The sequence below is a fragment of the Micropterus dolomieu genome, linkage group LG20 (assembly GCF_021292245.1).
Source record: "Micropterus dolomieu isolate WLL.071019.BEF.003 ecotype Adirondacks linkage group LG20, ASM2129224v1, whole genome shotgun sequence".
NCBI lineage: Eukaryota > Metazoa > Chordata > Actinopteri > Centrarchiformes > Centrarchidae > Micropterus > Micropterus dolomieu.
The window spans coordinates 19,788,884-19,802,845 of NC_060169.1; the positions used below are offsets into that span (position 1 = coordinate 19,788,884).

The 13,962-nt window shown below is 39.5% G+C and overlaps 1 protein-coding gene across 4 annotated transcripts in view; it reads right to left on the minus strand.

Moving 5' to 3' along the window:
* Positions 1–13,962, minus strand: part of tcf12 (transcription factor 12) — a 79,662-nt gene that overhangs the window by 54,882 nt on the left and 10,818 nt on the right. For all 4 annotated transcript variants that reach the window (XM_046031932.1, XM_046031928.1, XM_046031927.1 and 1 more), the window contains exons 4-5: positions 12,259–12,332; positions 4,407–4,509 (exon numbers count right to left, since the gene is read on the minus strand). In XM_046031932.1, the coding sequence (XP_045887888.1) occupies positions 4,407–4,509; positions 12,259–12,332 (177 nt within the window). The remainder of the gene's footprint in view (positions 1–4,406; positions 4,510–12,258; positions 12,333–13,962) is intronic.

Here is a 13,962-nt window from a genome sequence, read left to right on the forward strand (position 1 = left end):
AGACGCATGTGAGACCCAATCAGCTGATCCATAGTTTGCCCTAATATGGAAGCCAGCCCCTGTGAAGAACAGTGTCATCGTTAAGAAGTCAGACTGAATGTCAAGCACATGCAAATCATAATAAACAAAATCAGAAATATGTTAAATATTTACTTATTGTTTGTCTTTGGTGTCTTTGATCTACACGATTACTATTATTTTGACATTTGGTGGGCACCTGTAAGAGGACTTAAGAACTGTTCTTAAGTGTTTTTTCCGTCCAGACTGATGTTCACCATTCTGTTAGAGAGCTTTGAACAAAAATAAATTCAATATTGAAGCTGTTTGGCCAAGCAGCAGCAGTTTATCTGCTCAGTCAAAGGGCTATTTGATAAACATGAGAGAAATGACTCAGACTGAGAAATGTGAGGACTGATATTTCTCATATTTCAGGCACTTCCGATCAGTAACAACACATTGAATAAGATGCAGGAAACACGAAGGTCCTCAGGGTCTGAAACACCAAGCTGACCCTCATTACCTGCCATAAACATCTATAGCTGATCATTGTCCAAAGGCTCTGCGACAAAGTTTGTCTTACATGGTTACCTCTAGGCAGATCTAATCAGTATCAGGTTTAATTAACAATGGAGGACATTAATGAGATGACAAAGTTTTCAATGGTTATTCAGTAGCTTATCAGTGATGCCATCCGTTTACTTGTTTTCCTTTTATATGAGCAAAAGACAATGAGCCGACAAAGGAAAGTAGCCTCTTTTTTTTTTAATTGCCAGTTTCACATTTTTAAAGATATTATATATTGGTTTTCAATGCTTACATTTAAACAGAATAACAGGTGTAAAACTAGATTGCTTGTCTTTCTGCAATCCTGCATCTACTGCTTTCCTTTTATAATTTATAAACACAGACTAGTGACTAGTTATTTCGTCTCACACAGCTATCTGCTGTGGTCTTTGCAATCTGTTCAAGAGCAACTTTTAACAGAAAACGTGAGATGACACAAGATGCAAAGAATCTGATCAGGTTGCTTTGTCAGCAGTACTTTTTTGGCTTGATGTGTCAGAGCTGTAATAGGAAATTCCAGCAACCACAGGCATTAACCCACTGAGGGTATCCTTAGTCTCCGACACTTGACAAACACCAAGCACCACCAAGTAGTGCATCTACAATTAGCATGGATAAAGAACCAAAACAGCACTTTGTTAATCATATTTAAGGTGCCGGGAGGACGAAATACCAGGAAGTCCTATCATGACATCAACCATTTTATATGCTGTTGCAATGATTGTGTGGTAAGCAACTAAATTATGCTGTTTAAGTTACAAATCTACCTGTACGCTTGCAGCTTCTACAACAAACACAGCCGCAGGCAAATCATTTGTTTAACATCTCACCCAAGAATCTCACACACCTGATGGAACAAGAAGTTCAGAAACGCGTCTGTATGCTGTGTAACACCAACCAGAGATGTTGAGATGCTACCTGCCCTGAAGCAACCCATTCAGCAGTTCAGAAACTGACTGTCTGGATTTAACCATTACTACAAGTCCTACTTAAAAGTATAACTATATATTTCACTGTTCTACCCTTTTCACTGATGAGGAATAACACTTCTAACATGATTTAATGAGGTTGAAAACTCCATAAACATACGTAAAGCCTAGATGTTTCTGCGGGAAAACAATTTAATAAGACCATACTCATCTTGAATTCCTGAGATAAGCACAGCCAATTCCAAGTTTATAGTCGTACTGTCTAAATCTGACAGATCACTGCAACAGATCACATCCACAATCTGCGGTTGAACATAGGAGTGATACGTAGTGTATGTGAAACAGTCATGTGATCAATTACAAGAAAGATAACATTTTTGTTTCAATTCAGCAGCACCCATTTGCGAACTAATCACTTTGCATGGAAACCAGTCTCCAGGGCCATTACATAATGAGCTGAGATGTAGTTAGCCATAAAACTGTCAAGTGGTTACACATCACAGGCCAAGGCCACCGAGCTGGATAATACACAGCTTTTAATTGTAATAACAGGAGAACATATTGCAAGTCAGCGATAGAGTATGCAGTTTTTTGGGTTTTTTTGTGATCATGATAAAAATACAAACTATGACTTTGTTACAAATACATATATATTTGTGCTTAAGGAAATAAATACACAAATAGACATTACAAATTGGCAGGAAACCTATCTTTAATATATTTATTGTCACAAATCCAATAAACTACCGGCTATAACAGGAAGACACAACCAAGCAGCAACCAAAAAGCAACCAAGCAGAAACCAAGCGAGTAGGGATGCAACAATTATAGATTTTGTTGGGACGATTATAGTCAAGAGGAATAATCATGGTTTTCACGATTATCATGATTATTATGCATTAATTAATTTAACAACACCAGTAATGACTTAAGTGTATTTTTAATATTTAAGTAGGCAACAGAATGTAACGTTAAATGTTCACTGACTGAAGGTCTTGAGAGGACTACGTTCTTCCATAAAGGGCCTTTCAGAAAAGAAACGATTTGTGCTGTGCTGGAAGCTGGATTCAGCGCAAAAGTTCAACCACTTTGACAGCGGCATGCGCGCGAGCTCGCCAAGCGATGCGGTGCATGTTGCTTGGAAATCAACTTGCCATGTTATTTAACTCAGTTATTATGTATTACCTTTAGTTGGGCGTGCAAAACTGTGTGGTGATCCCGCAGGTGCTGCATCAAATTTGATTTAGGTATTCGCTCCTTTAGCAGCAACCTTTTAACGGCAAGTTTTTGTGATCCGTCATCTTCAGTAACGCCCTGGTCAGTCTTGGTGTAAGCAAAATGCTCCCACACAGCCGATTACAGCCGTTTCTTTGGTGAAAATAAAGCTTCACAGTTGGGTCACAGTTTAGCCAGTGTACAGTAGTAGCCTCCATGTCTCTGGTAAGCTCGGCACTTTAAGGTGGTGCACCGAAACTTTTTGTTTTCGTTTTGTGCAAGTTTCTTTCCCTGCAACAGAAACACTCGGTGTAGCGGAGCCTTTACGATTAATTAACCAAGCGCGGTTAATAGTGAAATTCGGTAATCAATGCATCCCTAAAAGCGAGCAGAGAAATCAAAATAAAGTGCTAAAAATAATAACGGATAAATGGCTGGAACATCCAACTTCTGCAACTCCAATTTGTAGAAGAATGGAAACAAATGGAAACCAAATATACAGTAGCGGTCAACCAATGTGGATTTTTGGAAGACTGATGCTGATAGTTAGAGAGCAGGGTGGGCGATGTCGACATATAATTTATGGTTATCGTAGCCAGCAACGTGTTGTTTTAGATGGCATTTTAATTAATTAATGAAATACAAAAATACATTGGGTTATACTTTAGATTTCAGAACATGACTTGTGTTTAAGAGACAGTGGGGTACATTTTGTCAGAAGTGATGTCATTCAACTGCATTATTCTCTACAGTGTAAGAATATATTTTGAAAGCTTTGCCAGTAATGGTTTAAGATTAGATTATCTCAAATGCCAGATATCGGCCTGATTAATCAGCTGACCGATTAACCGGTCTATCAATAACCTACTGTATTGAAAAAACATAACAAGGCTAAACATTCACAATTCCAGGATCATTATGTCTTAAACAATATAGTAATAATATTCACCTTTATCTATGAATGGTGTAAAATAACACCCAGTTTAAATCCATTTGAAAAGAACATACTAGGAACATTTCTGGTGGTGTCAATGATGAGTTATTTGAGCTAATCTGATAGGGCTGTGGGGTACATCAGACCAAAAAAGTTAAGAATCACAGATCTAAGAAACACTAAAAGGAAATCACTACTGTTCTGAAAATTTAATGCAAAATGCCTAAATAGAAATCGTCCCATTTATATTAGGAAACCAAGAGGTGGTCCAATCAAGCAAACTATGAGGACGAGCATAATTTGACAAATCCAAAGTTAAAGACTGCAAAAAAAGATTGTATGAACTCCATTTAATAATGCACAATAAATTTTAATATGTAGCTTCTTATGTGAAAAAGGTCTTTCATTCAACAGCCTGTTTAACCCCACACCCCAAAATCACTACCCTGCTGCCAATGGAAGCCGCTGAGGGCGGTTTGATGTCTAGGAGACAGCTTCTTATGACGGAAAGTTATACTGATGGCGTGACTTCTAGCCTGGGGGAGGGTCATCAGGGAGATCCAGAAAGGGGAGCAGGATTAAGAAAGGAAATAAAGACAGCAGGAGATGTGAAGAAAAAAGCCCTGTAGCCTGGCAAGTCCTTCAGTACTGCTTCCTTGAGATGCATGATGTGCCTTAACCTCAATCAGGCAATTTTTTAACAGGATGTCTTTTCACTACCAAAGGGCATGTGAGGGGTGAGTTGAAGAGAATCACTTACTTACCCATTATGTTCGAGTTCATAAAAGGTGTTGGGGACAATCCTTCATGGGACACTAATCGACTGTCACTCAAATGATCGCCGTAATGAGGGCTGTCTGCGAAAGCCTGAGGGAAGAGATCAGAATATTAAGCACATTATCAGGCAACTTCACTAATTGAGTGATGTGGCATACCACTAATTAGTGAGAGGAGAGCACAACTGGTCGATTATGCTAATAAACTGGCCCCTTTCTTGTGTATAACAGTCAAAACAGTCATAAAATTCAAGAGAATGGAAAAAAAAACAGATAACCCTAAGCTTTACATTTGCATAGATAACCCCATAATTTTACATTATATATTAACGGTTTTACATTGTTTTGTTTACCTGGCATGCATTGTGGATGTAAAACCTACCAGCCTTACAGCCTCCCTATAGGTTATATGTAAATCTGAGGACAGCACCCGTTTTTACCTAGAATCTGTCGTTACTACTCCACTTTGAATAACTATTTAGGGCCCGAGCATAAAACATGCGAGGACCCTATTGAAATTCTAAGGATTATTATTACTCTTTCTCCCAAATGAATCGCACTTTTGACGGCCTAAAGGTGTTCAAAAACTCACGAAACTTTGCACACATGTCAGGCGTGGCGAAAAATTATGTATTTTAAGGGTCTCGCACATGGGCGTGGCAAAATGGCTCTATAGCGCCACCTGTAAAGTTGGAAAAAATTAGTCCCCGCGCCTACTTCACGAAATTTTCTGGGGACATCTATCATATCAAGACACAAAAAAGCCTCAAGAACCCATACCCTAAACTCAACAGGAAGTCAGCTATTTTGAATTGAAAGTGCAATTTTGACCTCTTTTTCACAGTTTACAGGGTGCGTACTTTAACGAACTCGTCCTACAGATTTAGTACCATCGACTACAAATTTCTGCAGTGCCTTCTAAAGGCATTGACGATGAAAAGTTGTGCTATCTGTGAGTTTTCGTCAATGGGCGTGTCTGTGGCGTGGCATCCAAAATCAGTGATTCGCCATGAAACAGGAAGTTGTTATAACTTCAGTGTGCATGCTCAGATCTGCACGTTACATGTAGGATGAGAGTCCCGCCCCGAACACATCCGTATGCCAATAAACACACAATGTCGTAGCGCCACCTGCTGGCAACAGGAAGTGTCAAGTTTTACGCTGTTATGTACTACTGCCAACATATTTGCCTCACCTGCTTCAAAACAGTCTCAGAAGAGCCTTAAGACATTGATGATGCTATGTTGTGAATCTTGTAAGTTTTCAGATAACGGTGTGTCCTTGGCGTGGCATCAAAGTTTGATGCTTCGCAAAGACACAGGAAGTTGTTGTAACTTCACTGTACATGCTCATATCTCTACCAAATTTCACACATTTCATAAGACTCCCACCCTGAACACATGTACATGACGACATTCACCCATGGTCATAGCGCCACCTGCTGGCAACAAGAAATTAGTTTTTAACGAAGCAGCCCCCATGGCACATTTCACCTACATGTATGAAATTTCATGTCCAGAAGTACCAAAAAGCCTCTTGGAGTGATGCCCTAAACCCAACAGGAAGTCGGCCATTTTGAATTTTACTGTCATTTGTGGATGATTTACACACTCCGTACTTTAACTAACTCCTCCTAGGGATTTAGTCCGATGAACTTCAGATTTCTGCTGTGCCTTCTAAAGGAATTGACGATAAAAAGTTGCGCTGTGAGTTTTCGTCGATGGGCGTGTCCGTGGCGTGGCGTCAAAGATCACCTCTTCGCCATGACACAGGAAGTTGTTGTAACTTCAGTGTGCATGCTCACATCTGAACAAAACTTTACGTGCTTGATAACTGTCCCGCCCTGAACACATCTACACGTCAATATTAATTTCTAGTCATAGCGGCAAGTGCTATGTAGCGCCACAAAGGGGACACAGAAAGCGAAGTATAACACCTTCATACAGCGTCCAAAGCGCGCAGCAAATTCACAGCCGTACCGCCAGAGCTCCAGAATATGCAACACGGCCGCTTCACACCCCGATGTGCTACACGTGCGAGGGCCTGCCCAACGCTGCTTGCAGCTGTAATAACATACTTTTTTTTAAAACAAAAAAACCTCCAGAGGGGAGGTTTCACTATAAGCCCTTGGGGGGTTTCTTACCTCTCCTGCATAATTCATACAGTGTATTTTTTATATATTTTATGTGTCTTTGTGGTACTAAATAAATAATAAAATAAATGAATAAAAAATCTTTTACATGGAGGAGTTCCCCTTTTTAGCTAACACTCCTCCTTAATTAAAAAACTTGCATTCAAATCTACAGTGCAGCACAACTTTTAATGGTCAGTTTAAATGTTTGTATTTTTGATTACTATCACTTCAGTACAATTTTTACAGATTACAATTAAGATGATGATGGTGTAAGTGGTTATCAAAGTTAATGTAACGTTTAAAATAAATTTTACATTTAGTTTTTTCATTTTCTTATTATTTTACTTTGACCTGTAGAAGCCATAGTCTTATCTTTATTACAATGCATCTATAAAACAAACATCTAAACCCCACATATTTGTTTATTTTAGTTTTCTTTTTGATGCTGCCATTTTATCTATCTGATAACAGGTTCATATACCAACCCATAGTTCATGAGAAGGTGTTGTTACATAGAAGGGGAAGAAACAGAGAGATGCAATCCTACATCATTCCCAGGTACCTGCAGCTTTAAAAAATTGTCTTTTTCTCCTGCAGCTTAACAGCCCCTTTTCATGACAGTTATCAGCTTCGGGGGCTTAGGTCTAAATATCGGTCACAGTATGGTTTTTGAAAACTCGGGGTCCCATGTAATAAAAGATACTCCGTTAAAGTGCTAATCCCAAGCCCTGTGGAAATCCTCCTGTGCTCCAGTCAAATACATCTCTCCAAACTACATTAACTCCCACCAGAGGGACCGAGCAGCAGTGGGCTTGCATTTCTATAGAGCTATTTTCACCAACTCATACCCTTTGCATTCAACATACAGAAAAAAAAGTAAATCTTATTATCCATCTTTTTTTGTGCGAGTGTATGGTGATGGAGTAATTTCAAAGGCCGTGGAGTGTTGTGCTGTGTCGAGGGAATCCTCAGAGATTCCCTATTGTGCTCCTGCCAGGCCGCACACACTGTTAATCACACCATGAACAGACTCAATAACAACAGCCCCGTGAGAGGCTCTAGCAAACTAACACACACAGACTTACACATGCACAGCTCACATAAGCAAGCGAAAAACATTTCCTCCTCTTCTGCAGCAAAACAAGGAAAATCCTTCAAACTTCAGACAGGAAATATGCTTATTCTCTTTATGGCAGTGAGTTAGATGAAAAGATTCCTTTCATATTTGTCCATTAAATATAAGGCTACAGCCTACAACCAGCTACCCTAGCTTAGCATAAAGACTGGAACAACAAACTACCAGCGCCACCAAGTTAAGTTACATGTCGCTTGTTTAATCAGTACAAAAAACAAAGTGTAGACACGATTATTTGAAATTTTATGGGAGTATATGTACCAGACTTGGTTTGACCAGTAACTTCCTGGAGTTGTTTTTATACTTCGTTTTTTGTCCGGATTAAACAAATAAGGTACATCGTCTTAACTAGTGAGCTTTACGGCTATCTGTTTCCCCGTTTTTACTCTTAGCCCTGTGCTTTAGCCTTACATTTAATGGACAGATACAAGTGTGGTATTGATCTTACCATCTACAGTACCTCTCTGCCAGAAGGTAAGGTTTTTTCCCCCCAATTTCCCAAAATGTCAAAGTATTCCTTTAACTAAATATTAGAAAGCACTTGATGGTAATTAACACTTGAAGCTTTGATTGTTATGACCGCCACTGTCAATCCAGGCTCAGTTTGTGTTTGTGTGTCAATGCAACCACACTGTATTTGCTCCTATGGGACAGTTAGATCATCAAAGATCCCTCATCATTCCCAAACACTGGTGGCCTACATCTATCCAAGACACTAATACACACTGTCATTGCTGCCACAGGGCTACGTTGGTGCTACTGGGTAAATAACTGTCAGATCACTGCGGCAGCAAGCAGGCCAAGATCACGCCTTGTCCCCCAATTGCTTGTCGCAGTATTTAAAAAGTCATCTTTTCCACCCTCCCAGGTGAACGTGGGGATGCATGTGGCAGTTTAGGAAGTGATGATATAGTCATGATGGATGAGTGTGGGATCGAGTGTCAAGTCGGGGCAGGACACTGGGGAAGTGGGGACTGTCGTGCGGTGGCGGTGGGCACAGCCCTGACTGTCAGACCACCAGCCTACAGCCACAGCTGCCCAGGATACAGCGGCTGGCTGGGAGCCAAGGTCAGCACGCCAGGGCTCGGGTCCGTTCACAGTTGACTGATCACACACTCGTAGATCAGCAGCTCAAACAAGCTCAGGGACAAGACTGAATTCCCTTTGTAACAGACTGAAAGATGCAGCACTGAGGATTTCTTTCAAGAGCCTTGGAAAGACTTTATGAATAGAGTATAAATTTGGGAATTTATAGATGTTTTAATTGATGATGATTTGGTCATCATTATTCTTATCATTAAGGTAATAGAATGAAACTATAAATTCCTAAAAACATCTTATGTCCACGGGCAATATTTTCACCTGAGACAAGAAGACTAGCAGAGTCTGTTCTACAATGCAACGTCGCTGTTACCACTGCCTTTCAAAATCAAGGAAAAGTAAAGAATGACAGCAATGTCACGACAGCACAACAGACGTCTTAAAATATCAGGGACCCAATTAATGTCTGCAAAACACCTTGTCCGCGCATTCACTGCGTCATGCGTCATTCATGCAGTCACATGTGCTCGAGTTAAACAAGCCAAAAAATTTGTGACTGAAGTTCAAAATGAGTTAACAAACAGCGCCAGGAGATAAAACACTGACACTACCAGCCTCGCAATCTAAGTTTGTAGGTTGATTTGCTAGACGTGGTGGATCAACGTCACTCACTTTAGAGGTGGTTTGGCTTTGAAAAGATGGGTGTTGCTCAAAAAACATCAATCTGCAAACTGCAAAAATCGGATGTCGTTAAAGACCACGAACTACCACCACATGGAATTTCAAGAATATGAAAAGCTTTGGGAGTCAGCTGTCCACGACACGCCTAAACCAGCCAAGGTATCAGCACAAAAACACGTTCAAACAACGCAACAACTGTGACAGAATCAAAGCCAACAAGGCAACAGCTACAGACAGAATGCAAATGCTCCGTACTTGTATAGCGCCTTTCTAGTCTTTTTTCGACCACTCAAAGCGCTTTTACACTACATTCACCATACACCTGCATTCACCATTCACACACATTCATACACTGGCGGTACAGCCGCCAGGGACAATTCGGGGTTCAGTAACTTGCCCAAGGAAACTTCGACATGCAGCCTGGGAGACCGGGATTGAACTGCCGACCTTCCGAATAACGGCCAACCCGCTCTACCTCCTAAGCCGCCCCCAGAACTGAGGACTATAGCGACAGATGGTGGTGGTTTACTCATAATTCCACAGTTTGATGTCAGTAATACTTGCACTGGTGATTTCAGTGTTTTCATATCGTTTTTACTTGAATGCTTCAGTTTTAAATAAATAAGACCTGTTTCCATTAATATCTTTAGTAAGCAACAATAATAAAATCCTATTCACTAAAGCAAGCTAGCACAATATTACACTTTTACCAACACATTTTTGAAGGATGCCAAATATCTTCTAATTATCAACACAATCCCAGAAAATGTCCAGATATCATTACTGTCAGTTTAACTCAGGTGCCTCTTTCACTGTATAGATTTCACTTATGTCCTGAAATAACGGTAAATTTATGATTATTATGATGATTTATGAAAATAGACATTAACCGCCCAAACAGCACTAGTCAGATATTACTGTATACCTCATTGATTAGTCGGATGATCAAATAGGGTGCCATAAAGGTTGATATTAGATTTAAACAGAAGAACAGTAAATAGGTTCTATAAGGATGGGGCTGGTTTACCACCTCTGTGACACAGCGTCACTAAGAACTGAATATCAGTTTGCTGCAGGGCATTGTAATGCATTGTACTGTATAAATGTTTTTTGTTTTTAAGTATGTCATCACTAACAAATACAGCATGGGGACACAGTCGGTTTTTATCAGCTAATCTCACACCACACCACACACACAACTGCACAGCTCCATGTCACCTTAATTAATGTCGCACAAACTTTGTGCATTATTGATTAATATATTCTTAATCAAACAAAGTTTTAATGGTGATTTAATGGTCTTCAATTAATGATTAACTTCCATATAAGGAATATGCTGCTTTGCTCTGAATCAGAATTTTGCCACCATTCACATGGTTAAGTATATCTGGAGAGCACTAATAAGAAATGTCACTCACTTCTTAAAACACAACATATAGAATATAATATTTTATAGGCTATATAAATCAAGTCTGTATCAATATAAAGTGTGTGTGCAGCTGTGTGTGAGTAAGGGGAGTGCGGCATGTGGTTGTTTGCGTGCACGCCTTATGGAGGTGCAAACAGCTGTCTGCTGGCTGATCCTGTGCCTTGCAATGTCAAAAACACTCATTTATATGCACCTGGAGCAAAGATATCTCAAGCGTCTCTGTCTTATAATTCAAATCAAGCCGCCTATGTTACCATAGCCTGTAGATGTTCATTCGGGAAGGGCACAGAGAAATAAACAAGGTAACACAGCCCGAGTGGCTCTGACATTTAACTGAATTCTAATAGAAAGTGACAGGAGATTGACGTTAAATGAAATTCATACAGGGCATCTAGAACAACCAATGTGTGAGGGACAAACAAACAGGAGGGAGAGCTGTTCACACTTGCGCACACAAACCGTGAGGTGTTCACACTTAAACCAAACAATGGTGATGCGATTTACACATGCAGTTGAATATTTTCCCCTTTAAAATTGAGGCTATGCTTATTTTCAAAGTATAATTTTTTTATTCATCACAACTGAGGCACATCAGTGGCCTCCGCCCAGGTACTACAGATAGAAATTCGCTTTTACCTATATCTGGTGCAATAAATGTATTGTGAATTGTCCTGTTAAATAAATAACAAAAATAAGTCATTGTCGATTATTTCCATTGCTTTAATGCAATGATTTTTAAATTCAAATTTTCTTCTTTTGTGTAAATCTTTGATCACTTACAAAATGTCATAATATAATCTAGTAAAAAGTATTGAACAAATTGGTCAGCTGCACATAAGACACACCTCCTTTGCATAGTACAGAATTTCAGCCTTCATGTGTGTAACTGTAGTTTACTTCTGCTAGCTTTTACAGATTTTGACTGGTAGAGGAACAAATCAATGGCTTTGGAGGTCTGCCAAATGGAGGTCAGTGAGTCCCATTCAAACCCTGCTTAAAAACATGAATCACCTGCAGGGTCATCACATAAGCTTGTTTTACCACTGTTTGTAGAAAGGTTTCAAATGAATGACCAATAGCAATTACTGAGCCTTAAAACATTTTCCTTCTTCTTCTGCGTTGGGGCCAAAAATATTTTTTTTCATTGTGAAAACTCATGGTGTGCAGCATTAACATGTAATTTGTCCTTAACAGACCTCTGTTAGTAATAAGAAGCTTAATACCGCTACCAGATTCCTCCACCCATGAGAACATTAACAGTCCTTTCTGTCACAGAGTGTTTAATACCGGTCATACAACATGAGTGGGATAAGGTGAGACTAAAACATTGCGAATGTACCGCTTTGATGTAATGAGTGTTAAATAATGTGCTGTGGAGCAGAAAGGTCATTCAGATGCGTTAAGGTGTGGGTCATCTTACCCGGGAGGACTCATAGGAGGGACTGGACTCGCCACCTGGGGCCCAAGACGCTTGGTTGGTTCGCTCATCCAAACCTGTCAGAGAGAGAGACGCGCAACTCAGTCAGAAAGTCAAGATTACTCCGTTAGTTCAATGTACACAGAACATCACCATTTTCTGTGTCCCTCTCACACGCACAGATACAAAGAAGATGTTACACAGTGTCAATGTGATTGTGTTTAACAGTATGTTTACTGTTTAAAAGTACCGCGCTTCAAAGAGATGCAGTGTTGTCACATCTCTTTCAATCTGCCTTTCTTATTTTTTTCCCCCGTACTGAACATGGAATAGGGACAACCCTACACTAAAGATGTTTTCCACAGGTTCCCTGAATGTTACTTTGCAAGTGATAAGGAGGAAAGAAGATATTTTTTTTCGATTAATTAATCAATTGACATTGATTTTGATACATCATTTAAATCACTTGTTATTGCTTGTACCAGCTTCTTAGACGTGTGTATTTTCTGCTTTTCTCTGTTCTATATCACTGTAAATCACATATCTTTACTATCTCTAATGGTTGGTTGGACAAAACAAGACATGTGACATTTGTCATATTGGTCATTTTCTAGAAAAAGAATAAACAGTATTGTCACTGTGATTAATCATGGAAATAATTGCCAGATTAATTGATGATAATAATGATTAGCTGCAACCCTAACTGGTAGCCAAAACAACATGTCTGATCAGCAGCTTAACACTTTACAGTACATTACCCAAAACTGAGCTAAAACAAACCTCTGAATGGGAAACTTTTATATGCTATTATTAATCTCTGTGGGTCTCACAAAGTCAGCCAAATCCTAAAATGCACTTGCACTCTTCAAAGAGGATCTGCATAGAAGTTATCAATGCTACAGGTTATTAAAGGGGCAAGATGGCGCAGCAGCTTTCTGCTGTGATACCTGGAGCTTTCGGACCAGACAGGAGTTACTAACATCAGGGTAACAACGCCAGCAGATTTATTCCCCACTTTTCAACTGTCTGAATTACTGGACATTCTGGTCAAAGTTCTCTCATCTTTCATCATGTTGTGAAACACCAGAGGAGAGGGAAACGTGCTTGAATTTCACACACTGTTACCAGGAATATTACTCTCCAACATGCGCTCATTGTGGAACAGACCACACCGAACTTTAGCTACTGGTGGGGAAAAACAGAGACTTTTATTCAACTTCAGTTTAACGTATCGACACAGATCTCTCCAACAGCAGCTGGTGTAACGATTTGACAGTGATTAGCCAGTACTGTTCTCCTGATCTGGAATACTTTATCATAAACTGTAACCCTACTTTCGGGCTGGGCAATAAAACAATAATGATAATTATCACAATATAATTTTCTTCAATAATAATATTGTAAATGTTCAATATATCGTCAATAAAAATTTGGTTTAATTAATCTGAATCACAGAGAAATTAGCACTTGATTTTTCTATTAAAATATTTGTTGAGGAAAGTGGGACTGAAAAAAGACTAATAACATTTGTTGAAAAAGATTTTATCATAACAGTTTTGAGTGCTCAGATTTGTTAAGTGATCCACTGTTTGGCGACAAGTGTTTGTTCTGACTATAAAGAAAAGTTTAACCAGTGCAGTCCAACCACAAGCGTGCTTGGGGACTGCTGTGTACCATCACACACCAGAGTGAGTTATAAAAACGACA